At 30.2% G+C, this 21,380-nt stretch overlaps 2 protein-coding genes and 1 long non-coding RNA gene across 6 annotated transcripts; 1 reads left to right on the top strand and 2 right to left on the bottom strand.

The window, feature by feature from the left end:
- Positions 1-911: 911 nt before the first annotated feature.
- Positions 912-4,029, bottom strand: LOC129287219 (uncharacterized). Its single transcript, XM_054923410.1, has 5 exons — positions 3,691-4,029; positions 2,715-2,857; positions 1,801-1,985; positions 1,348-1,461; positions 912-1,249 (listed from the first exon to the last, which is right to left on the bottom strand). Exons 1-5 carry the CDS (start codon positions 3,958-3,960, stop codon positions 1,122-1,124), a joined length of 840 nt encoding a protein of 279 aa, XP_054779385.1. The 5' UTR covers positions 3,961-4,029; the 3' UTR covers positions 912-1,121.
- A 942-nt stretch (positions 4,030-4,971) lies between these two features.
- LOC129295202 (uncharacterized) lies at positions 4,972-6,775 on the top strand. The gene is made up of 2 exons (XR_008589531.1): positions 4,972-5,218; positions 6,171-6,775. It is a non-coding gene; the product is annotated as an uncharacterized LOC129295202 (long non-coding RNA).
- Positions 6,776-6,960: 185 nt separating this feature from the next.
- Positions 6,961-10,689, bottom strand: LOC129294430 (abietadienol/abietadienal oxidase). Of its 4 annotated transcripts, none has more exons than XM_054932808.1 (10): positions 10,544-10,689; positions 9,666-9,935; positions 9,051-9,375; positions 8,821-8,970; positions 8,459-8,698; positions 8,260-8,343; positions 8,087-8,152; positions 7,726-7,847; positions 7,445-7,572; positions 6,961-7,351 (listed from the first exon to the last, which is right to left on the bottom strand). In XM_054932808.1, the coding sequence occupies exons 2-10, from the start codon at positions 9,887-9,889 to the stop codon at positions 7,218-7,220; spliced, it is 1,473 nt and encodes a 490-aa protein (XP_054788783.1). In that variant the 5' UTR covers positions 9,890-9,935; positions 10,544-10,689; the 3' UTR covers positions 6,961-7,217. The 4 variants fall into 4 exon arrangements, with proteins under 4 accessions (XP_054788783.1, XP_054788801.1, XP_054788791.1 ...); XM_054932826.1 differs by having other exon boundaries at positions 6,961-7,323; positions 10,544-10,688; XM_054932816.1 differs by having other exon boundaries at positions 6,961-7,323; positions 8,074-8,152; positions 10,544-10,687.
- Positions 10,690-21,380: the final 10,691 nt, after the last annotated feature.

Genomic DNA, 21,380 nt, shown 5'->3' with positions numbered 1-21,380 from the left:
TGGTTCCCATTTAGAGCATGGGTCCAAATAACTAGAACTGTCTAACCTAAGTTGTTTTTTAAGCTCGACTCTCATTGGCAAGTTCTAGAGCAGGTCTGAAAGCTCACATATTCTAGTTATTTTAAAAACAACTTTTTGGTGATATTAATACATAATTTTAAAAATTGTGTTGTTTTCATATATTAATATAAAAATAAAAATAAAATAAACAATTTCAACCATATTATTTGCTATATTAACAATTTCAATCAAACAATTTCCAATAATTTCAATTGGGAAAAAGAGAGAAAAAAAAATTACTTAAAAGAATTAGCCCTAGCCCAAACCACTTTTTAAAGGCAAAACTCTCTTTTTCGAGTCTGGCTCTGAAAAAAATACAAGACCTAAATGGGTAAACTAAATGACCCCACCCATGTTTCTTTTTTATTTTCTCTATAGAATCTAGTTAGAGTTATACTTCGCCATGTTGTTATTAATTTTACTATCATTTTGAGTTCTGTCATTTTAAATCCCCTAAGTGTAGTTCCTTATTGATCACAGTAAAATTAAACACTTATGCCTTGTATCCCTTGTTTGATACGTTGAAGTGGGATTAGAGAAGTGAAAATGAAACTGTAAAATTTACTTGTTTGATATACAAGAATTCAATTCTTTAGAGAACCTAATTCCAATAAAAACCTTGAAACTCACTTTCATCATACTCTCATGAAAACTCAATTCCATCCTTCTCACTTTAATGGAATTTTTATCTTCCATCACCGTACCAAATATATTTATTATTTCACTTCCACTTTTACTTCCATCAAAAACTCTTTCTTGTATCAAATGAGGCATCACTATTTCGTTATAACTGATGGAACAAAACTGAGAACTATTGCATGTGAATACCATACATGAATAAAGTAATGATATTACCACCGAAAATGCAAAATTTACCTTAAAATCATCCCAAAAACTTTAATTCAAGAGGAAAATGAGTATGTCCCACTACGGTGAAAATATTGCTGTTTCTTTCTTGTATATAACTTACGACATTTTGGCAGAGCTCCATCCCAAATGATGTACAATTAGGATATGGATTGCAAATTACAAGGAGACAACTAAAATATAACAAGTTATCTTCATTTCTTGACCAGAACATAGAGAACAACACGATTGCTGCGATAATCAGGATGCCATAGAGTTTGATCCACACGTCCAATCGTAAAAGTCTTCATTGCTGCTTCTATGAAGTACTCAAGAATGGCATCTGAAATCATCATACATTATTCACAAACTCAATGCTATGTTCCGCATGATGGCTTGGGGTAAAACGAGAAGAAAAAGAAGAAAGAAGAGATATTTCACCATTTCGTAGTTCCCCAGCCAAAAATATTGTTGTTTTGGGCCCAGAGAGTTGTTCTAGTGTCACTAGCAAATCCACAACAGCATTCTCACTATATACCACATCAGATCCGAGCACTGAAAAGAGCAAATTACAAATGAAATCTGAAAGAGTGAATCACATGATTATCTAAAACAGGGTGTTTTTCATCACAAAATCACTTTTAGAGAGCCATATTGCTTCAGCATACGGCAAACTTATGATGCCAGTGACAGTTAGGAACGGAAGACACAGATAAATAAGAACCAAAAATAAAAATTACAGAGGAAGACATTCTAAACCAAGATTATAAAATGATTACAAATCTATAATCAAGAGTAGTATAAATGAAACCATTTCTCTAAACTTGTTTTCTGGAAACTAGTTGTTAAATCTTTTCTATTCCTTGTTAGGATGATATAATTAAGGATTATTACCATAATCAGGTGCAGGTTCAGTGAGCTCTAGGTCAGGATCTTCACCCCATATGAGTTCTGTGGCTGTTGCAGAACCTCGCACGCCAACATGTTCCATATTAGTTTCAATATTCTTTCTTAGAAGCCTCAGCCTATCAGGCAAATCAGTAAGAATGACTTGACCACCCAGAAGAGCTGCAATGAAACTGAGGAAGAGAATAAGAACAATGAAATATATAGAATTAGACAAAAAAGAAGTAAAACATATCTTTTGGTTGCTGGTCAAAAATCAGGACATTAAAGTGAAAGTTCAAAACTCTAAGCTTTGAACTCAATTGCTTGCATTCCAAAATTATTCTAACTTAGCTTTTCTCCTTGAAATTTCTACAGTACGAGTTTTTAAAAGTATCTAACATCTTGCAAGTTAGTCCTTACAATTTTTGCTGATGGTCATCTCCAAAGGGCACGGTTTCTCTTGGACAGTGCATGACTTCGCATTACGACAGAAGAATGACGAATTAAATTTGTCTAATTTTGGGTTGTTCTACATTAAGGAAAAAGATTCTAAACTTCCATGTACACTTTCTAGAACAGCAAGCTTCGCTTGCTCAGACCTTTACAGGTGATGTAGAGTGTATACCTTGATATACCAGTTGGATCAAATAATGGCAACAAAATTTGGTGGTGCCTATGTGACATTTGATGGAATGGCTAGATAGCAATGAGTTAGACGTTTTCTAGAACTAATAGTACATTCCAAAAATATTATAGCATTATAGCTCAGCAGGTCTACAAATCGTGGGGTCAATTGTCAGTTCACTATCATCCCTTCTATGGAAATTGGTTAAGAGTTGCATTAAAAGGATATGGCAATAAGCCCAAATTAATTCACTTACAGTTGACTGGTTGAGATAGGAGAGTTTAAGTGTTCTTACCCAACCAAACCGCAACCGGATCCCAATTCAACAATCTTGTTGCCTTGAAGAACAAGCATTCCTGAGTCAACAGAATGTTCTAGAAACTTCCCCAATATAACTCCACTGTCCCACATCACCGATCCAGTCACTCCAGGTGTGCTCTTAAATAAAAAGTTTAAAAAGCCTTAACTGTGAACTAAAGTAAGAAAAATTGCCAATTGGTAATGTAGACATTTCATCCTTGAAACTAATTTTCTGTGGTTGTAAAACATAGTGGTTGAAGCAAAAGCTGTTCATGGACGTCTCTATCATGATGATATACTGTTAATTCTTATCATTAGCAAAACTGCTGATATAACACAGCGTAATTTCAAAATAAGAGATATTAGTTAGTACTTCACCAATACCAGTTTTCTTCCTTTTTTCTCCCTCTGGATTTTAAATTTCCTTTTTTTCTTTCCCCCTCGCAAATAAAGAAAGTAGACATTTTACTGACAGGTAAACATGTGGGAGCTACGGATCTAATCTTTAAATCCAATATTTTTCATTTACTGACAGGTCTAATATGTTCACAGTTATAACGGTTAGACAGCTGAAATTAAGAGCATACGAACAAATCCTCTAGCAGTTCATTTAATAGTTCACACAACCATAACAATGAGAAGTTGAAATTATGACTTGAGGAAGCATCAACGGAACATATGTAACCTCACCAATGGTTTTACGATATTAAAGCAAAAAACAGAGAGAGAACAATAAAAGCATCAGCATCAGGCATAGGGCTATAAGCTCCTTGCATTTTCAAACAACATAGAAGCACCATTTAAGTGGCTCCTCCTCAGCGGAATCACACATACTTGGCAATTAAAGCACTATCTGATTTCTATTTATTGTATTGTATGGCCATTCTATCAATTGTAATGTTAGGATGGCATTGACATGTGGTTGCTAGATCAAGTTGACTAAAGAGAAGGAAAGATTAAAGATTAGATACCAGTGAAGAAGGGGACTGAAGAATGGAGAGAGAGTGGCCGCAGGAGTCTAGACGCAGATTGAGGGAAGATTGGGAAACGAAGGCGTTGGGTTTGGAAAGAGTAGGCTGTTGTATTCCCCAGAGAAGCATGATCTCCTCCGCAGCCGATTCCTCCCCTTCAGCCAGCAATCTCACCTTCCCACCGTACGAACCCAGACTCACCAATGCTACCTCTTCGTCTTCTTCTTCGCCTACTTCACGACCCATGTTGCCGCCGCCGCCGCCGTGCATCGCCAGTCACGCCCTCTCTCAGTGAACGTTTTATGTTTGGGAAAATGGGACTCATAGTGAATTATCAAACCAAAATCATGATTTAAAATATTTTAGGGGAGACATTTAGTTTTATAATTTTATATAAATTTTATTTTAATTTTATAATTTTATAAAATATTTTTTTATTTTTTTTAATTTTAATTCTGTTTGTTTCATTTTAATAATTTTTTTATATTAAATTTTTAAAAATTTAGAAAATATTTATAAATACAATATTTAATGTAATTTTTTTAAATGATAATGATTAATATAAAAAATAATTAAAAGTAATATTAAAAATTAAAAAAATAATTTATAGAATTAAAATTTTATATAAAATTAAAAAATTAAAAATATATTTTAACTAATATTTGATGTAATTTAAAATTTATAATTAATTTTAATATATATAAAATATAAATATCTTTTAAAGAATCATAATTTTAAATTTATGCATGTATAGTAAGTATTTAAATATTTTTAACAAAACATTATTTTAAATTTATAATTAATTTTAATGTGTAATAACAGGTTTGAATAAATTTTAATAAAAAAATAATAATAAAATTAATTTAAAATATATAAATGATAATTTAATTTTTCAAAATATCATAAATTTTTTAAATTTTTTTTGATTTATAAAATTATATAAATTATTAAATTATTTTCATTAAAAAAATAATTTACAAATTTTATTCAAGTATTTATAATTTTTTTTATATTTATAATAATATAATAAGAAATAAAAAATTTAATATGTAAAATTATGATTTATTATTATATTATTATAAATATAAAAAAATTAAAAATTTAAATAAAATTTATAAATTATTTATTTTTAATAAAAAAAATTTAATAATTTATATAAATTTATTAATGATAAATTTTTTTTAAATTTTTAAAAAAATTATAATTTTTAAAAGATTAATTATTATTGATATGTTAAAAATTTTATTGTCAATCTCTCTTAATATAAAATCAGTATTACACGTGTGAAATTGATTGTTATACAAGTTAAAAAAAAAAAAAAAAGGATCACTTGCGGTGCGTTTCGCTTTTATGTTGTATTCATATGAGCAATCAATGCATTTTTAAAATATTAATATAGCATTACTTGCCACTCTCTCAGTCGGCCTTGCTCGGAATCAGTCATCCCTCTGTGCTCTGCGCTCTCTATATCTTGCCGTCCTTTTTCTCCGACTCTCCCTCCCTTCTGCTCGCTGTCACCATTTTTCTGGTAAGAGTTAATAGTTTCTTCAACCTTAAATTTTAGGAAGTCATTTGTATAGGTTTCTGCTGCTTCATTCTTTCTGGGTGTCTTGTTGATTCATTTATTTTCTGCTGCTGGTTCATTGAGTTTAGTTAATGGGTATTTTGTGTCTAATGAAATCATGGGGCCCAGATCTACTCATTATTGGAAATGCTTTTTTCAATAATCTGCCTTCTTCAAACCTGAGGAGGAGGAGGGATGGAAGTGAGGGATTGAGTGTTTCATGGCTAAGGAGGATTTGGATTTTTGGGTGGTCTCAAAAGAGGAGGGTTAATGAATATATAGAGCTTCGACGAAGGCTTGCTTGGGACAGGGATGGTTTTTTTTAAGGGATTGTTCAGACAAATTTTTAATGTAATTTTTTAATATGAATTCAGTTTATTAAATGTTATAAACAAATAAAATGGAAGTTCACTTTAATGCAAAAACTATGACAAGAAGCAACTAAAAAAATAAGTCGGACAATCTCGAGAAAGATTTGAAGGAGTGGGATGATTTATTTTTTAAAGAGACTGGTTTAGGGTTGGACAGTGAAAGAAATACAGTGATGGTATCAGATGAGTGGTGGGACCCAAAAAAAAAGGTACGAAAATAGTTAACACTAAGGCGCTGTTCGGTTGCTAGAAATGATGGGAATAAAATATATTGAAAAAATAAGAATAAAAATGAATTAAATTATCTAATTCCTTATCATAAACATGGAATCACCACAGTGACTATAAATGTCAAGAATCATGACTTCTGATCTCATGAGCCAAATTATCCTTCACTTTTATGAACATGGTTAACTTCTATTCTACATCTTGATCATTGTATTTTTATTTTCATTTTCTTAATCTATTCCTTTCCCGCAAGCAAACAGGCTATAAATTATAAGTTGTATCATTCTTTTATATAGGCTTTGATGTTGATTACGCAGGAAAATCCAAAAATATGAAAAATTCAGGTAATACTAGCGGGACTAGTGGTGAAGCAACTCATGGGAAGAGAAAGATGATGGGAGGGTCTGATAGGACCGATACGCAAAAACTCCTTGACTCAGAAGAAATAGCAGATGCAGTATGTAGGATAGCTACTGCATATGTGGCTAGAAATAATGCAGTAAACAAAATTATGAATGGTGAGATCTCAATTCGTGAGGTTATTGCTGAACTCAATGGCATGGAGGAAATATTTGGTGATCGTGATTTACATTGGCGATGTTGCCAACTTTTGTTGTACAAGCCTAATCGGGAGATATTTGTCGCACTTAGAGGACATCGAGAGAGGTTGATGAATTGGTTGAGGAATCAAGCTTACAAACCACCAACATTCATTCGTGAAGCCCTTGATGCTTAAATTGTACTTTAGTTTTGTTATTGTGATAAGTCTTATATTATGCTATGTTATTGTTGTTGACTTAATTAGAGATCAACTTCTAGAGCACGTGTTAATATTATGATTCTAATTTGAGTTTGCCCTTCACGTTCAAGGCATATCTGGATCATTCTGCAACTCAAAAGTAAAGCTTCCTTTCTCAAGTAATGGTGTATTAGCCAAGAACCAGTCTATCATGAAAACACGTTTTGAAATGGAGAGTTTAATATTTGAACATCTCAATTCACACGAAAAATTGCTTTTAATGAAATTACTCTTTTGTGCTGTTATTTCTGAGACTGATGCAACAAGATGAGAAACAACTTCAGAATTGAAGAATCTTAGTACAAACTTTGCACAAAAGATTGCTCTACCATCAGAGAAAAAATTCCCAAGGCTTCAGGTTCTCGTATGTTATATACAATGTGTTGTGAACATTTGCATACAAGGAGGGGAATAAAATAGCTCGTCCTATTCATATTTGGCCACGTGTAAATCTTGAAACACATCATTCTTGACAGAACTGAGTGAAGTCGGTTAACACTCAGCAAAAAAAAAAAAAAAAAGACTGAGAAATGGGAAGGCAGTGAGATAAAGATGGCGAGATGTGTCAGTTGGTTTCATGATCATGGCGTCTGGTTAGGCGAATTTCGAAGCCATTCACTAGCCGAGCAGAGGGGAAGAAGGACATCTTATCTTCCTTCTCTTGTGTCCATCTGAGATCAAAACGTGCAAACTCATCAGCTGCAATTAAAACTGCTTAATTACTCAATCAGTGAAAATTCAAACGTTTCTGAGTAGACCTCATGTGTCTGTAATGGACAGAAAAGTAAGTACCTATATGTAGTAACAAAGTAATGGATAAATAGAGCAATCTGAAGGCGAGCCAGCTCTGCTCCTGGACAGAATCTAGCACCTCCTCCAAAGGGTGCATAGAATGGACTACTTCTCCAGTTCCTCTTTTCCTTCATAGAGACCATATGGAGTCAGAGAATAGAGTTGAATTTAACATCTTTTCTCGTGTATTGCATAGAGTCTAAAGAATGAATATATAGATGTAAATATAGAGATATATTGATAAGGCAGCATGAACCCACCAATGGAGTGTGTGGACTAACCTCGTTTTTGGGGTCCATCCATCTCCATGGATTGAAGCCTGAAGCTTCTTTGTACACATTCTCATCCAAATGAACTGCCGAAAGAAATGGAACCACAAAGCATCCCTTGGGTACCACAAAATCTACCCAAAAACAGATGAGCAAGAGTTAGTGGTTAGGAAGCAAATAGATTGAAAGACACAGTAAAGAACTCAAATGTTTAGTCACTAGTTGAAGTGGTGTTGTGTTTGATTCAAATGGAAATAGGTTAGTTGTCTGTCTTTTTTTCATGACCTTCACATATTTATCTAATATGAATACTGTAATATCAATCCATCACTAGTCTAATTCATGAGATAGGTTGTATACCTTGATAGTTTACCTCTTCTTTTGCTTCTCTCATTAACCAAATTGCAATACCTCCAAGTCTTAGTGTTTCATCAATTACCTGTAAATGAAAGATAGCATGAGATTTTATCACGTAACGCTCATGAGAAGAAGCATCTCACCAAACCCGTCTAAATTTGGAAAACTAGTATTTCATCAAATACTTACACATTGAGTGAATGGCATTGCTTTATAATCTTGCCATGTAAGCATTTCTTCTCCTGAATTACTCCTCACAGATTCTTGTTCATCCTACTCAAGATGCGAACTTGTAAGAACAATGAAATGGAGGAAAAAATCACTTTAATTACTTGAATTCAAGGAAAATAGTTTTATATTAACTAGTTCTCATATTGGTTAGAATTACCAGTATCTCTTTCAAGGCTTCAGGGCAATGAGTGAGGAAATAGACTGCAAAAAGCATTGTTTTGGTGGTAGTTTCATTCCCTGCAAAGAGAAGATTGATGATGAAGTCTGCAACTGCGCCGTCCGGTAAGCTTTCTTCCTCCAGCAGCCTTCCAAGCACACCATTACCAACTACTGCAGGACCTTGTTGCCTGTGTAAATCTATGGTCTTGTTTATCTTGCTTATGATTTTCTCCCTTGCCTGATAAAAACCTAAGAATGTCACTTCATCACAGTTTCATTACTAATAATCCCAAATTGATCATAATAGCCTTTAAATCATAAACAATAGCAAGGGAAAATTTCACTGATATCTTGTGGTACCTTCATAGCAGTGTGATATGCAAACCCTGGCAAGTTGATGGGAAACGATAAACAACCATCAACAAAGTCAGAAAACAGTTGAGCCATTTCATTGACTTGAGATTCACTTGACACTCCTAATAGTTGATTAACCATTAGGTTTATGGCAACCTGCAGCAAATTTACAGAGATTAATTGATCTGATTCATATGCAATGAATGCTGGCTGTATTCAAGACTGCAAGAACTTGCCTTCCTGCAAACATCTTGGAGGAGGATGACTTGATTGTTCTTGAAATTGCTGAGAGTTTGAAGCAGGACCTTCTGAATATCATTCAAGAAATGGAGCTTGAGCTTCTCTAACCGCATCATGTTGGAGGCAATCCCGTGCAGCTTCCTCTGCTGTTCACCTTGCACTGTGATCACACCATTTTTACCAACCAAATCTCTGAATGATTTCGGATAACTCGATCGAAATAATTTCCCTTCGTTTTGCATCACAAAGCGGTTGAAGCTAGGATCTGCTGACACCACTGCCCATTTCCCAAATAGGCTGCAAGAAAATATCTTACCATACCTATGCCAAGGGATCAAATTTCCATCAACCACAAATGGTTTTATCACAAATAAATCTGAGTCCTTTGACACAGGCTAATAATAGGCTTCCATAATTTGTTTCTGATAAAATATGATTATCTTATTATCCAAATCAAGTAAATTTAGAAGATCGGTTTTGTTTCAACTCTTGTAAATTGAGACAAAGATCATTGAGTAAAGCATGGATTTGCATGTTTGTTTTCAATTGAAAACTGCTTTAAATGTTACTATATAAATATAATGCTCTTTTCTTGCTAAGCAAGCAAGTACCTTTGAACCATTTCTTCAACAAACTGAGGAGGATGAGAACTTGCAACTGCATTGTACCAATTGATGCTGTCACCGATCAACGGCCAGCCTCTTCTTCCCGGAGGCAATCGCTGTGTTCGTTTCTCTGACTTCTTCAACGTTGACTGTATTACTTTTGCAACTATCAGAGTGGTCAAAAGTGTCACAAAGGTAACTAGCCATGGCTCTGACAGATTTTCTCTCATTCTTTTGGGAAACAAAATGAAGGACAATAGCTAATCACAGATTCCCCTGCAGCCAGAGGCAGATTTATTGTAGAAAATGAGACAAACATGATAATTGATAATCAATTGTCCAATGGGAACGTGGATTAAATATTACAAAAAGAAGGAAAAGAAAACAATATGAAAAGGAAGGTTTGATATCTGGTTATATGCTAAGTTGACCTTGTGAAGATCTGCTAGGGCCACGTTAAGTTATTTGTTTTCTGAGATAATCGTTCACAGAATCTATTATTTAAAGCAAGTTTGAAATTGGAAAATTTTAATAAATTATAAACCAGAAAAAGTCGAACTAACAAGTTGGAACACCATCACAAGATCAAACTCAAAAGTGGCTAATCATTGATTTCCTTTTCTGATATGCATTTCAACAAGTAATTCATTTTGTTCTTTCCTCAACAAACATACCTTTACAATAAAGCATCTATATGAATAATTATAAGAGCCGTCATGTTTTCTAATGAAAAATAAAGCAATAAAATGTTCTGAAGTGCATAATATACCTTGACAGAAAGTGCAGCTAAGAAACAATGGCTAGAATAATAATTCAAAGTCAGTGACCAGAAAGCATGACAATTAGACTTCAGAAATTCATAGAACAGAAAGGTTCCTAGTCACCTTGTGATTCTGCAGCAAAAGTAATATACCCACTATGCATACAAACACATACACAGCATCTGAGTCTGCTGGATCATACTCTGAAATCTCAGCTAAATTTGGAGAGAGACGAAGAAAGAGAATGAGAGTTGCAAAATTTATAGTCAGAAAATAAGGGACTGTAGATGGTCCAAAATAGAGCTTTTGATGAAAAGGTGCATTTAATAGTTTCTGGTGGCACAAAATGAGGAGCATATTGATCATCCACTAGCAAAGAGCCAGAGATGGTCATCAATAAAATGATAGCTTCAAGTTTGACTTTTCCTCTTTACGCCGGTAGAGTTTATAACTTCATTTATAAACAATTATTAATTAATTTGCCAACTTCAGGGAATCAGCAATGACGTTTTCTATTGAAAAATTCTACCTTTGAGTATAACCATTTGAGACCTATAACAAGGATGGAAGACCTAAATCAGGTGTCCTCCTTCATTGTAGTGACTTGTCTCTGTACACATAAATCCATTGATATCTCAAATTAAAAACAATGTGCTAAGTTGAATTTAGATTTGGCCATATGTCCAATTGTCTATAATTTCAATTGGTACATAATTCAATTTATAGAATTTATAATCAACGACCATAAAAATCAAATTTCCCGACAAAGATCAGAGTTATCACTGTTGTTTTCCGAAATTATGACCCATATTTATACTATATTAATATTATCTAAGTTTTTAGACTTTTAGATTTGATACTAGTCTTGAATTCAAATATCCTCATAACATCCAAAAGATCTCATAACATCCAAAAGATCTTGTCACAGAACTTTTCAAAGCATGAATAATTTGAAGCTTAAAAAATATAGGCAATATCAATAATGGTTGGGTTATAAAGAGTGAGGGAGTTAATTCCTTTGCAGCTTTTGTGAATGAAAAAAATATGTTGAGAAAATTACTTCAAACAGGCTCAATATTGCTTAAATTTAACCCAATAACATTAGTTCTTTGATAAACGTACGAAAGAAATATAGGCAGTTATAAAATATTGGTGTAATCCTTAGGAGAAATTTAAATTTTCACATATTGATGGTTACTTTTTATAAATTTTGAGTAATATTTTTTTATTTTGCATTTTTCACTTGACTAAACTTTAATTTAATTATTATTTAGAAAGCAAAAAAGATTGTAGGTAAGTTTAATTGATTTCGTCATTTTGACTTACAAGTAACATAAAAGTATGTGTTTACCGGGGAAAGAAAAAAAACCAAAGATAAGTATGTCTATGTATCATTATATCATATTGGCTTTGGTAAAAAGCTTTTTTTTTTTTAAAAGGTAAAATCATAGTGTTGCTGAGGTCTGAATAATGATTTTATTGGAAATGAAAACTTTGGACTGCTTATTTTATTGAGCCACAAAAAAGGATGAGTCAAAGCAGTACAAAAGGGTTTTTTGAATCCCTATTTTCAGGCTTCTTTCCAGGAATCAGTGTCCCTAAAGCCATGCCCTTAATTATTAATTTATGCTTTTTATATAATTGGGAAAGCCTCATTTTTATATATCTAAATTGGGTGGATGATATAACCCACAAATAATATTATACATTATACATGCCAGCCAGAACCAGCCCAGAAATAGCATAGACAAAATTTAACATATCTCACAAACCCAATATAAATTTAGTAAGAAGGGGATTTTTCTAAGAAGTGAATAGAGTCCATCCCAATTATTAGGAAACCAATTTTGGCTTATAGAAGTTATTTTTTTATTAGAGTGAAATTGACAGTATGAAGTCATTATATTCTTTAAGTTGAACAATTTGGCGCCATTTTATGTTGCAAATTAAAACAGAAATCCAAAACCAAGGTTACCAAGTTCTTAATTCATAGGTTTCATGATGAGACAGATTAAGAGTTGCTTAAAATTATCTTATTGTTATTTGTTAAAAATGTTAAATTAATTTTAGCGCCCATTATAATGTCATTTTGCATTCTGACCCCATAATTTTGGTTATAGATTTGTCCCTGGTTTCATAGTCAGATTTTAAATAATTCACATAATTTAGTTTAAATAATTCAAATAATTTAATTTACTTCCTCGTCTTCCATGACAAACAAAACGGTAAAATTTTACACTTACTTCAATAATTATATATGAATAATGGAAGATTTGTGATGCATATTCTTTTGTTATAGTCACTAACGTTATCATATTAGATTAATGCACCTTAATTAATTTTCCATTTTTCCATAAAAATAATAGTGTTCTTATGAAAAATTTCATAGTTTTAGCCATTATTTATGAGCAAATAATATTGTGATTATAGTTAGTCTTTTGCAGTGTAATAAAATAAGTTTTGAATTTTATAAGAGATGTGTTTATATTTAATATTCAATCATATTTCAAACAAGATTTTTTCTAATAAAAAGACACACGTGCACAACAAGAAAAAATTAATCGATACTTTTATAAATGATCACTAGCTAGATTATTAGCTTGTATATTGCAAGAGTCTTAAAACAAATCACAATAATGTGATTTGCTGTATGTTTTATATTATATAAAAAATTTGTTAAACTATATTGTCTAATCATGATAGTGCATACAATAATTACAGTTTGATTACGGTAAAGACAAACCTATTGTTATAATAATAAGAGGCAGATAATTTGATCGTTAATTTTATATATGTTTGATTTAATTAAAATTAGATATTGTTGGATTATTCATTTGAAAAAAGTTGAAAAAAATTATTTTTAATTAGATCTGATAATATTTGAATATGACAGATAATTATGTAAAAAAAAAATTTGAAGAGAGAAATTTAAAAAAAAAAAAGTATGGGAGTTTAACTTGAAATTATTGATCGAGCTACTGCATAGCTTTATTCTATATCTCCTATATTAAAAAAAAACTTATATTTTATATCTGCCACACTTACAAATCATTGACCCTTCAAAACTCGGATATTGACAACACAGATTGAATTTCAAATTATATCGATTCTATAATTTGAGCCTGGCTAAATATCACTGATAATTATTAACCCTTCTAGAAACAATTTTTTTTAAAAAAATAGAATGTTGGATGTAATGTGAAATGGTTCTTCTCTTCACTTATGAAATAAAGTGGGATATCGAAATCTAATATTAAATATTAATGTAAGGATTATCTTATTTATTTAAAAAAAAACAGGTGATGAGGAATAACACGTTTTCTTGTTTGTAAAAGGTACCATATTAATTTTAGGTAACAAGCATCTTATCTTTGTATATTAATTAATTGAAAGTTATACAATACAGAATATGTATATATATATATATATATATGAGCACGCGCATGTGTGTGGGTGTGATGTTATAGAGCTGTCTTGAATAATCAGCTTAGAGCTGTCATTCTTCAGCCTTAAATTTTATAGTGAGCTAATTTGAAAAGTTGGCGATTTAATTAAATAAAGTAATTTATAATCGTATCTTTGTTTGATGTAAAAGCAACACAAGAAGACTATCCAGTAAGATCTTTTTTTTTTTTTGGGCACCAGTTATCTTGTAAGAATATAGGATATTGGTAACTAATTTATAATTTAAAAAAAGTTAGTTGAAAGCTGAAACCTTATTTTTTTTAAAAAAATTATTCCCTCCGTTGAAAAAATATAAAATATTTTTAACAAAATCCCACTTTCGATAAAATAGTTACCTATTTTTAAACTAACCCTATCTTTTTATATTTATTCCTATTAAACACCCTACAATAAATATAAAGTCATTCATCAATAAGGTCATTTTTTTTTAAAAAAAGACAATGATTATACATTGAAAGACTAAAAGTGTTTTATATTTTTTAACATCTAATTTTTCAAAAAATGCTTTACATTTTTTAACAGAGAGAGTACATTTTTTCAATTTTATCCTCGTTAAATGTCCTATTTAAGTGATTTGATAATAATAATTAAAATTTCAACACATAATTTTTAAAAAAGAGTAATAAATGAAGTAAATGTATATTAAAAAAATAATTATAAAATTATTTAATGTCTTATATTTTAGACTAAGTAAAACTTATAAAAGGTATCTTATATTGTGTTGGAAGAGAGTATTAATTAATAAACTCAAGCGGGACATGTCCAAAGGCACCAAAAACTTAAAGAAATTAAATCCTCTTTTGCCAAATGTTTATATATATATATATATATATGATGTTTCTTTAGCCGAGTGGGATGTATGTTATATTTTATGAGTAAAGATTTGTCAAAGCATGTGTTTTGAGGATAGGAGATATGTCCATGATATTATTATACAGGGAGTATGAAAATTAGATTCAAAGAAAATTAATTAATTGAAGTTAAGTTTCAATCAATTTTAAAGTATTAACAAAGCTTCTTGATTCTTCAATGGCAAAATATCAAGGCTAACAATTTTAAAAATTTACAAGTTTAGCTCTTAATTTTAAAATTTTATTATAATGAATTTACAATTTATTTTTCATTAACAAGGTTGGATAATAATAAAAATTTAATAAGCCTTTTAATCTTTGACTTTAAAGTTGAACATTAATGTTGTAAATGTATGACAACAAAGTTGTAAAATTAGGAGTCGAATTTGCAAATCCACGGAGTTGTTAGATTTAATATTTTTCAAAATTAAAAATGAGCATAATTGTATTTCTTGTTATAATTTAAAAAATAAGTTGCAAATGTATCATAATAAAATTACAAATTTAAGAGCCGAACTTATAAATTTCTAAAGCTGTTAAACTTAATATTTTATTATTAAAGGACTAAGAAACTTTGTTAGCATACTTTAAAATTGATTGAGACTTAATTTAAATTAATTATTTTCTTGAGATTTAATTGTCATTCTCCCTATTATAATTGATTATTGATAGCATGCTACAAGCAATCTAGAAGCTTAGTGGTTGGCCTTTTATTAGGATTAATGATATTACATGATCTCCTGACTAGGATTGGATAAGCTCTTTAGACATATAAGACATTTCTCTAACTCAGTAGCGCGGATGAAATTAAACACATCGTCCATTTGTGAGCCCTATAGGTTTTGGTTTGATTATATCTCATAACTAGAGAGCATGAAGTAGTTATGTTACATATAGATGAATCTTGTTATGCTTAATACCCCTTGGAATTATTTAGGAATTAATCAGTATTTCAAGTATTACCGTTTAAAACTTGTACAGGTCTTTTGGGTCTTTCAACTATTCTCTGTCATACTTTCAGTTTTTTAACATTAATGGTACAGGCTCTAATTATTCAAACAAATAATTGGTGGTTCGAATATTAATTTTTGTCTTTTATAATATTTCAACTTAGTCCGAAGAAGTCTATTATTTGACAGTGGAGATTATATATCTTCTTTAAGATACTAAGAGCAAATGGTAGACTTTTCCCAATTAAGTTGTTATGTATACAAAAGTTAAGATTTGAATATTCAACTACTTATTTAAGTAATGAGATATTTATAACTCACGCCAATTTTAGTTAACAATGTATATAAATTTTATTCTTTATATAGTTCTTTTGTTTCAAAATAGTTTCCATTAAATATAATGAAAAATAATTAATAAAATTATTAGGAAAAATGTCATTTAGTAACCTGAAGGCTGAAGCTAAATTAAAAATTAGACAACGTATTATTTGAGCGAGTTATCCCAACCAAATATATATATATATATATATATTTTACCAGTGAGTTGTCCCAATCAAATATGAAATTATAACAATATAACATAATTGTGTTTGTGGGTGTAAAAACATGATCCATCTTCTGTCCAAAAACAAAAACAAAACAAAAACACTCACCAACTCACAAGACATTCTTCATGATCGATGTTCGATGATAATGGATTCGAAAGATAAGAGGCCCAGGCCACTAAACAATCTCCATTCAGCCTCTCTATGTTCCTTTGCAGCAATTGCATGAATAACATTTTAGAGAATTTAAAAATAATTTAATTAAATGCAAAATTCAAATTCCTGGCCCCAAAAAAAGTACAATATTCAAATTCTTAAGAGTGAGGTATAATTTTGGACTAGAAAATGTAGAGTATAAATATATTTTAAAAATTAATAAAACTACAAAAAGCATGTTACACCATTTTTTTCAACAAATATACGTGCTCCCTGCTTGAAGCTGGATAATATCTTAGCTACGGATGTTGGCTAGGCCAAATTACTTGATGAGGATGCAATTATCCGATTCACTTGGAAAAACACAAAAGAAATATCCAATCACGTTATTTTAAGCGAAAATGACAGAAAAATACTCTTAAAATATAAAAATGACAATTAGGTATCATGAAATGTGATAATTATTTTTTAATTCTTAGAAACTTGTCTGTAAATTAGTTCTAATATGAAAATACTTTTTTCCCTTAGCTTCTAGAAAATAAAAGAAAAATTGCTATCTGAACTTATAATGTGTTATTATGTTCTGGTCATATTTTCAAGAAAACTAATCATTCTTCGATCAAAAAGAAAAACAACTAGTCATTTTTTAAAAGAAAGTGATATCTCATTTTTAGTTGTTTGACTTCACTAATAAAAAAATTTTCCTAGAGCAACTTGTAATTTATTATTTCATTCTAGTCATTTATTCATTTTTCAAAAGAAAGTATTAACAAATAAATTGTAAAACTTGGACAAATAGGCCATTTCACAAAAAAGAAAAACGTCAAGCAAGTCTCGAGGGACTAAAAAAAAATTATTATAGTTTGCAGTATTTAATTATCATTTACATATTTTGAGGTTTTTTTTTGGTCATTGTCCCTTCTTTTAAATTATTTTTCTGAGAAAGCAAATGCCGGGTAATCTACCTGTGGGATCAAGCCCAATATAAACTTATGGGGTTTTATCAAAATAAGGAAAAAATGTGGGTCTTTATATGTAATAAAGATTGGGACCTTATTGTAATATTCCCATTAAACTTTGGGAGGGAGCACTTAAAGGTGCACTTCATGTGTGAGAAGATATATTCAGATAGATCGAGTGTATCATATTATTTGTAATCTATTCAATTAAAATACTTTAAATAATTTAAATAAAATATCGTGTGAATGCATATTAAATCTTTTGTATTTTCTCTCTCTACTATAATTAATATTAGAATCAATTTATATTTAATGTTATTTAAATATTATGTTGATATTAAAATTAATTTATATTTAATGTCATTTAAATATTATGTTTTTATTGAACAAATTACAAATGATATGATACACTTAATCTACCTAAGAATTTCTCTTGTGTGAAGGATGAGTTGAATGCTATATGGGATTCACGTTGCTTATTTTCTCCCATGCATGTAAGTAGACTTCCCTCTAATTCCCTCTCTTTCCCTTCCCTGGTGCTGTGTATTTGTCGTGTCTCCGAATCAAGTTTGACACTGTAACTTTGTTCTTGCATTGGTACTTTCATTTGGTACAACATAACATGTATGTCTTCCTTCTCCAAATCTTAGAGCAAATATAAACAATCAAACACTTCTTATGCTATAAAAAAAATATAAACAATCAAAAGAAATATCCAACACCTTGTTCATTTTGTTGCTATTCACCATCACACCATTTTAATTTTAAAAAGGAGAATCATATTCAAAGATGTAGGGAGAGAGTTATTCGCAAATAAGGATCAATACATAATAAATTAGTGTTAAAATAGGAATATATACTTGTTTTTTTTTTAGCGGAACTCGTTATTTGTTATTATTTATGAATAACTTTCTTCCTAGATCTTTAGATGTGATTCTCCAATGATAAAATAAATGGTTTATATTTAATTATTTTATAAAATAATTATGACAATATCATATAAAAATGTTATTTAAATATTTTTTTATAAATTTAATTTTTTTATTTATTTTATTATAGGTATAAACTTTGTAGGTAAAATTTTAACAGTATAAAATTATTTTTTAATATAATATCATGATAAATTTTTTAAAAAACAATTGAATTTGAACCCTTCCTTCCTTATTTACGAGTAGAGATGGGACAAGGAGAAAGGGATGAGGAGAGGACAAATCGAGTGGTGGTTGCTTCCATCTCGAGCAAGCACTGCTAAGAAATCTTGAATCCAAAATCTTATCTTTGGAAGATCGGCTCCTTTTGTGATTTTCTAAGGGTGAAGCATACTCCGATCTTTCTTAGACAATGGTTTCTCTTCAAAATCTGGAAGCTCTCCTCCTTTTGAAGAATAAATTTGGGAGCAATGAAGAAATTGATAAATATCCATGGCCTGTGACATGCGATAGCAGTTCTAAGTATAGTTCGTTCTAGTTTTGGAGCCTGGATCGCTCGCATATCCCAACACCTTACCCCAAGCGTGGAAATAGAGGAAGATTTATTTATATGCACCTTTGATGTTACCACTCTAGAATAGTTGATCCTCTCTGTTAGTGATCATGAACGAGAAATGAGTATTGAGAATATTTGAAGGTCTGTAAATTCTAAACACAAGATCCTTGTTTCACTTTTTGGGATTTCATTCAAGAGAATTGATAATTAGATTAGGGACATTAGAGGTATGATTTGTGAAATGTGGCTTTGAATTGGAACAAACTGCCACCAATGTAACACCCTCAAAAATATAAACCGATTTTTTGCAAATTATTAAAACCATTATCATGGTAGAACATTTTCTTACCATAATACATCCAAGACATAACACAAGTCTTAAAATATTCAAAAAGGCAATTAAAACCATGAGAGACAGACATAATTCTCATGGCATGATATTCAAATCAGATCATAAATCAAGAGGGACAGACATAATTCTCTTGGTCATATAAATACTTTTAATAAAAAAGATTAGAGTTTACATGCTTCACAAAGAAGATATGTCTTAAGTTGGCACAAAATACATTGTATAATTTAAAATAAGAGGCAACGTAAAAGATGATGTCTCATACACCATAGTTACACCTCTGGTACTTTCTCGGCTAGACTCGCTCTTGTAAAAATATTAACCATGGGGAATGAGACTTAAAAGTCTCAGTAACCAAAAATTAATATGTAATGATGCATGCGGTTGTAACTAATCATGTGATTGCTAAGTGGGCGCACAAAACATTTAACCGAACAATATTTTCAAACAAACCGAACAAGTATTTAATTTGCATGACTGCACCTTATATCCTCCTTTCGCCATGCTCGGACGCCAAATCACCCGACCAAAAGTGAGTTGGACCAAGCGACATGCCACTCATTGAGTCCAATGAGGGCTTACCACGTGGTAATAATTAACTAAACAGAAATTCTCATTAACACCATATATTAAAATACTCTGATAAGTCATGCATCATTCAAATATCCAAACAGAAATATATCCGAACAATAATATCTCATCATGATAAATAAAAATAAATTTTTTAACCTACTTGGCAATAATTTCAAACAAATATATACAGTATTTATTTTTAATAATTTATAATTTTTCCAAACAATAAAAAAACACATAACCATTCACAAACACATCCATTACAACACATTAATAATGGTTACCTTGTGTCTTGAATAACAAGTTCCCCTTCACAACTCCTTTTTCACCACTATTTTTGTCAATATAATCTACATAATTATTTCACAATACTATAAATTAATTTTACATTAAAATAAATAACTCTAATTTAAAGAGTTAGAAAGTCTTAGATCTATAATTCATATTAACACTAATTTAAAATTTATGCCTCATTTAACTTTTCAATTTTTTTTATAATTCTCGTACCCTAATAAACTATTTTTTTTATCCTCAAATCACTTCTAGTATCACAATTTCATCCTTCTATATTCTAAAAATTCGTCCAAAAATAAATTAAAAATTTTAAAATTATCCTGAAGCCTCAAATCACCTTTCTATAACTTCAAAAATACCTATTCATACTTAAATAAATATTTAATAATTAGAGGTTCATCCCTACATCTCAGATTCCACATAAATTCAACCATATAGATCTAAATTTTAACTCAAAAATTCTTAAACATGAGTTTTAACCTCAAGAAAATATTCTATAATATTTATTATATCTCTAAGAGTTTTAACCTATATTTTTAATCCATCATATCATCAGATTAACTATCCTATAGAAAAATATTAATCAAAATATTTACTCTATCCTACAAAATAATCATATTACTAGAAATCTAATATTATTTAGAAAATAATTATAAAATTAATTTTGTAATTAAATAAATTTTTAAATGCTAATCTAAACAGGAAAGTTAGAATATACCTGAAGAAAAAGAAAATAATCCTCCCTTGCGAGAAAATACCGAGCAACGTGAGAGGAAGAGAGAAAAATAATATAAAAATAGGATTGTGGGTTCCAAAATTATATTAAAAAAATTATAGGTCTGAATTTAATTATTCGAACCTTTGGGCCATTACTTGCAATTTTTACAAATTGTATTTTGGGCCCTTAATTGCAATTTTCACAAATTGCATAAAAGTTTCTTCCTGCCTCCTCCGATACGTGTCGCTCCTTTATACACGAGGAGCGTTTTTCTCTTCCCACATCTAACTGATGTGGGACTTCTACAATTCCCCCCCTCTTTTTTTTTTTACTTTCTTTTCTTTTTTTTTAACTCACATACACACATAAATTTTTTTTATTTTAAATCTTAAAATTATATCATAACAAAATATTTTTTATATAATTTTAAATCTAATTTTTTAATTTATAATTAAATGCCTAACCATATTATTATTTTTAAATAACTTTAAATAATATAAATTCCTATTATTATTATTTTTTAATAAAACTTAAATTTCATAAATTTTTTTATTTAAAAATTAGGATGTTACAACCAACAAGAGTTGCAAATAGCAATGCTCTTGCCATTATTGA

Source organism: Prosopis cineraria, unplaced genomic scaffold (assembly GCF_029017545.1).
Source record: "Prosopis cineraria cultivar Desert tree isolate PC_DT_omini unplaced genomic scaffold, ASM2901754v1 PC1, whole genome shotgun sequence".
Classification (NCBI taxonomy): Eukaryota; Viridiplantae; Streptophyta; class Magnoliopsida; order Fabales; family Fabaceae; genus Prosopis; species Prosopis cineraria.
Note: the sequence above shows the minus strand (reverse complement) of the source record. Positions and strands in the feature narration are given on the sequence as shown.

Coding starts and splice junctions, on each gene's coding strand:
- LOC129287219 (XM_054923410.1), bottom strand. CDS start 3,960: ATGCACGGCGGCGGCGGCGGCAACATGGGTCGTGAAGTAGGCGAAGAA. Junction 1,462..1,800: donor TGAACCTGCACCTGATTATG/GTAATAATCCTT, acceptor TGCTCTTTTCAG/TGCTCGGATCTGATGTGGTA. Junction 1,250..1,347: donor GGCTGGGGAACTACGAAATG/GTGAAATATCTC, acceptor TGATGATTTCAG/ATGCCATTCTTGAGTACTTC.
- LOC129294430 (XM_054932808.1), bottom strand. CDS start 9,889: ATGAGAGAAAATCTGTCAGAGCCATGGCTAGTTACCTTTGTGACACTT. Junction 8,971..9,050: donor TCCAAGATGTTTGCAGGAAG/GCAAGTTCTTGC, acceptor AATTTGCTGCAG/GTTGCCATAAACCTAATGGT. Junction 7,573..7,725: donor GGATGGACCCCAAAAACGAG/GTTAGTCCACAC, acceptor GTCTCTATGAAG/GAAAAGAGGAACTGGAGAAG.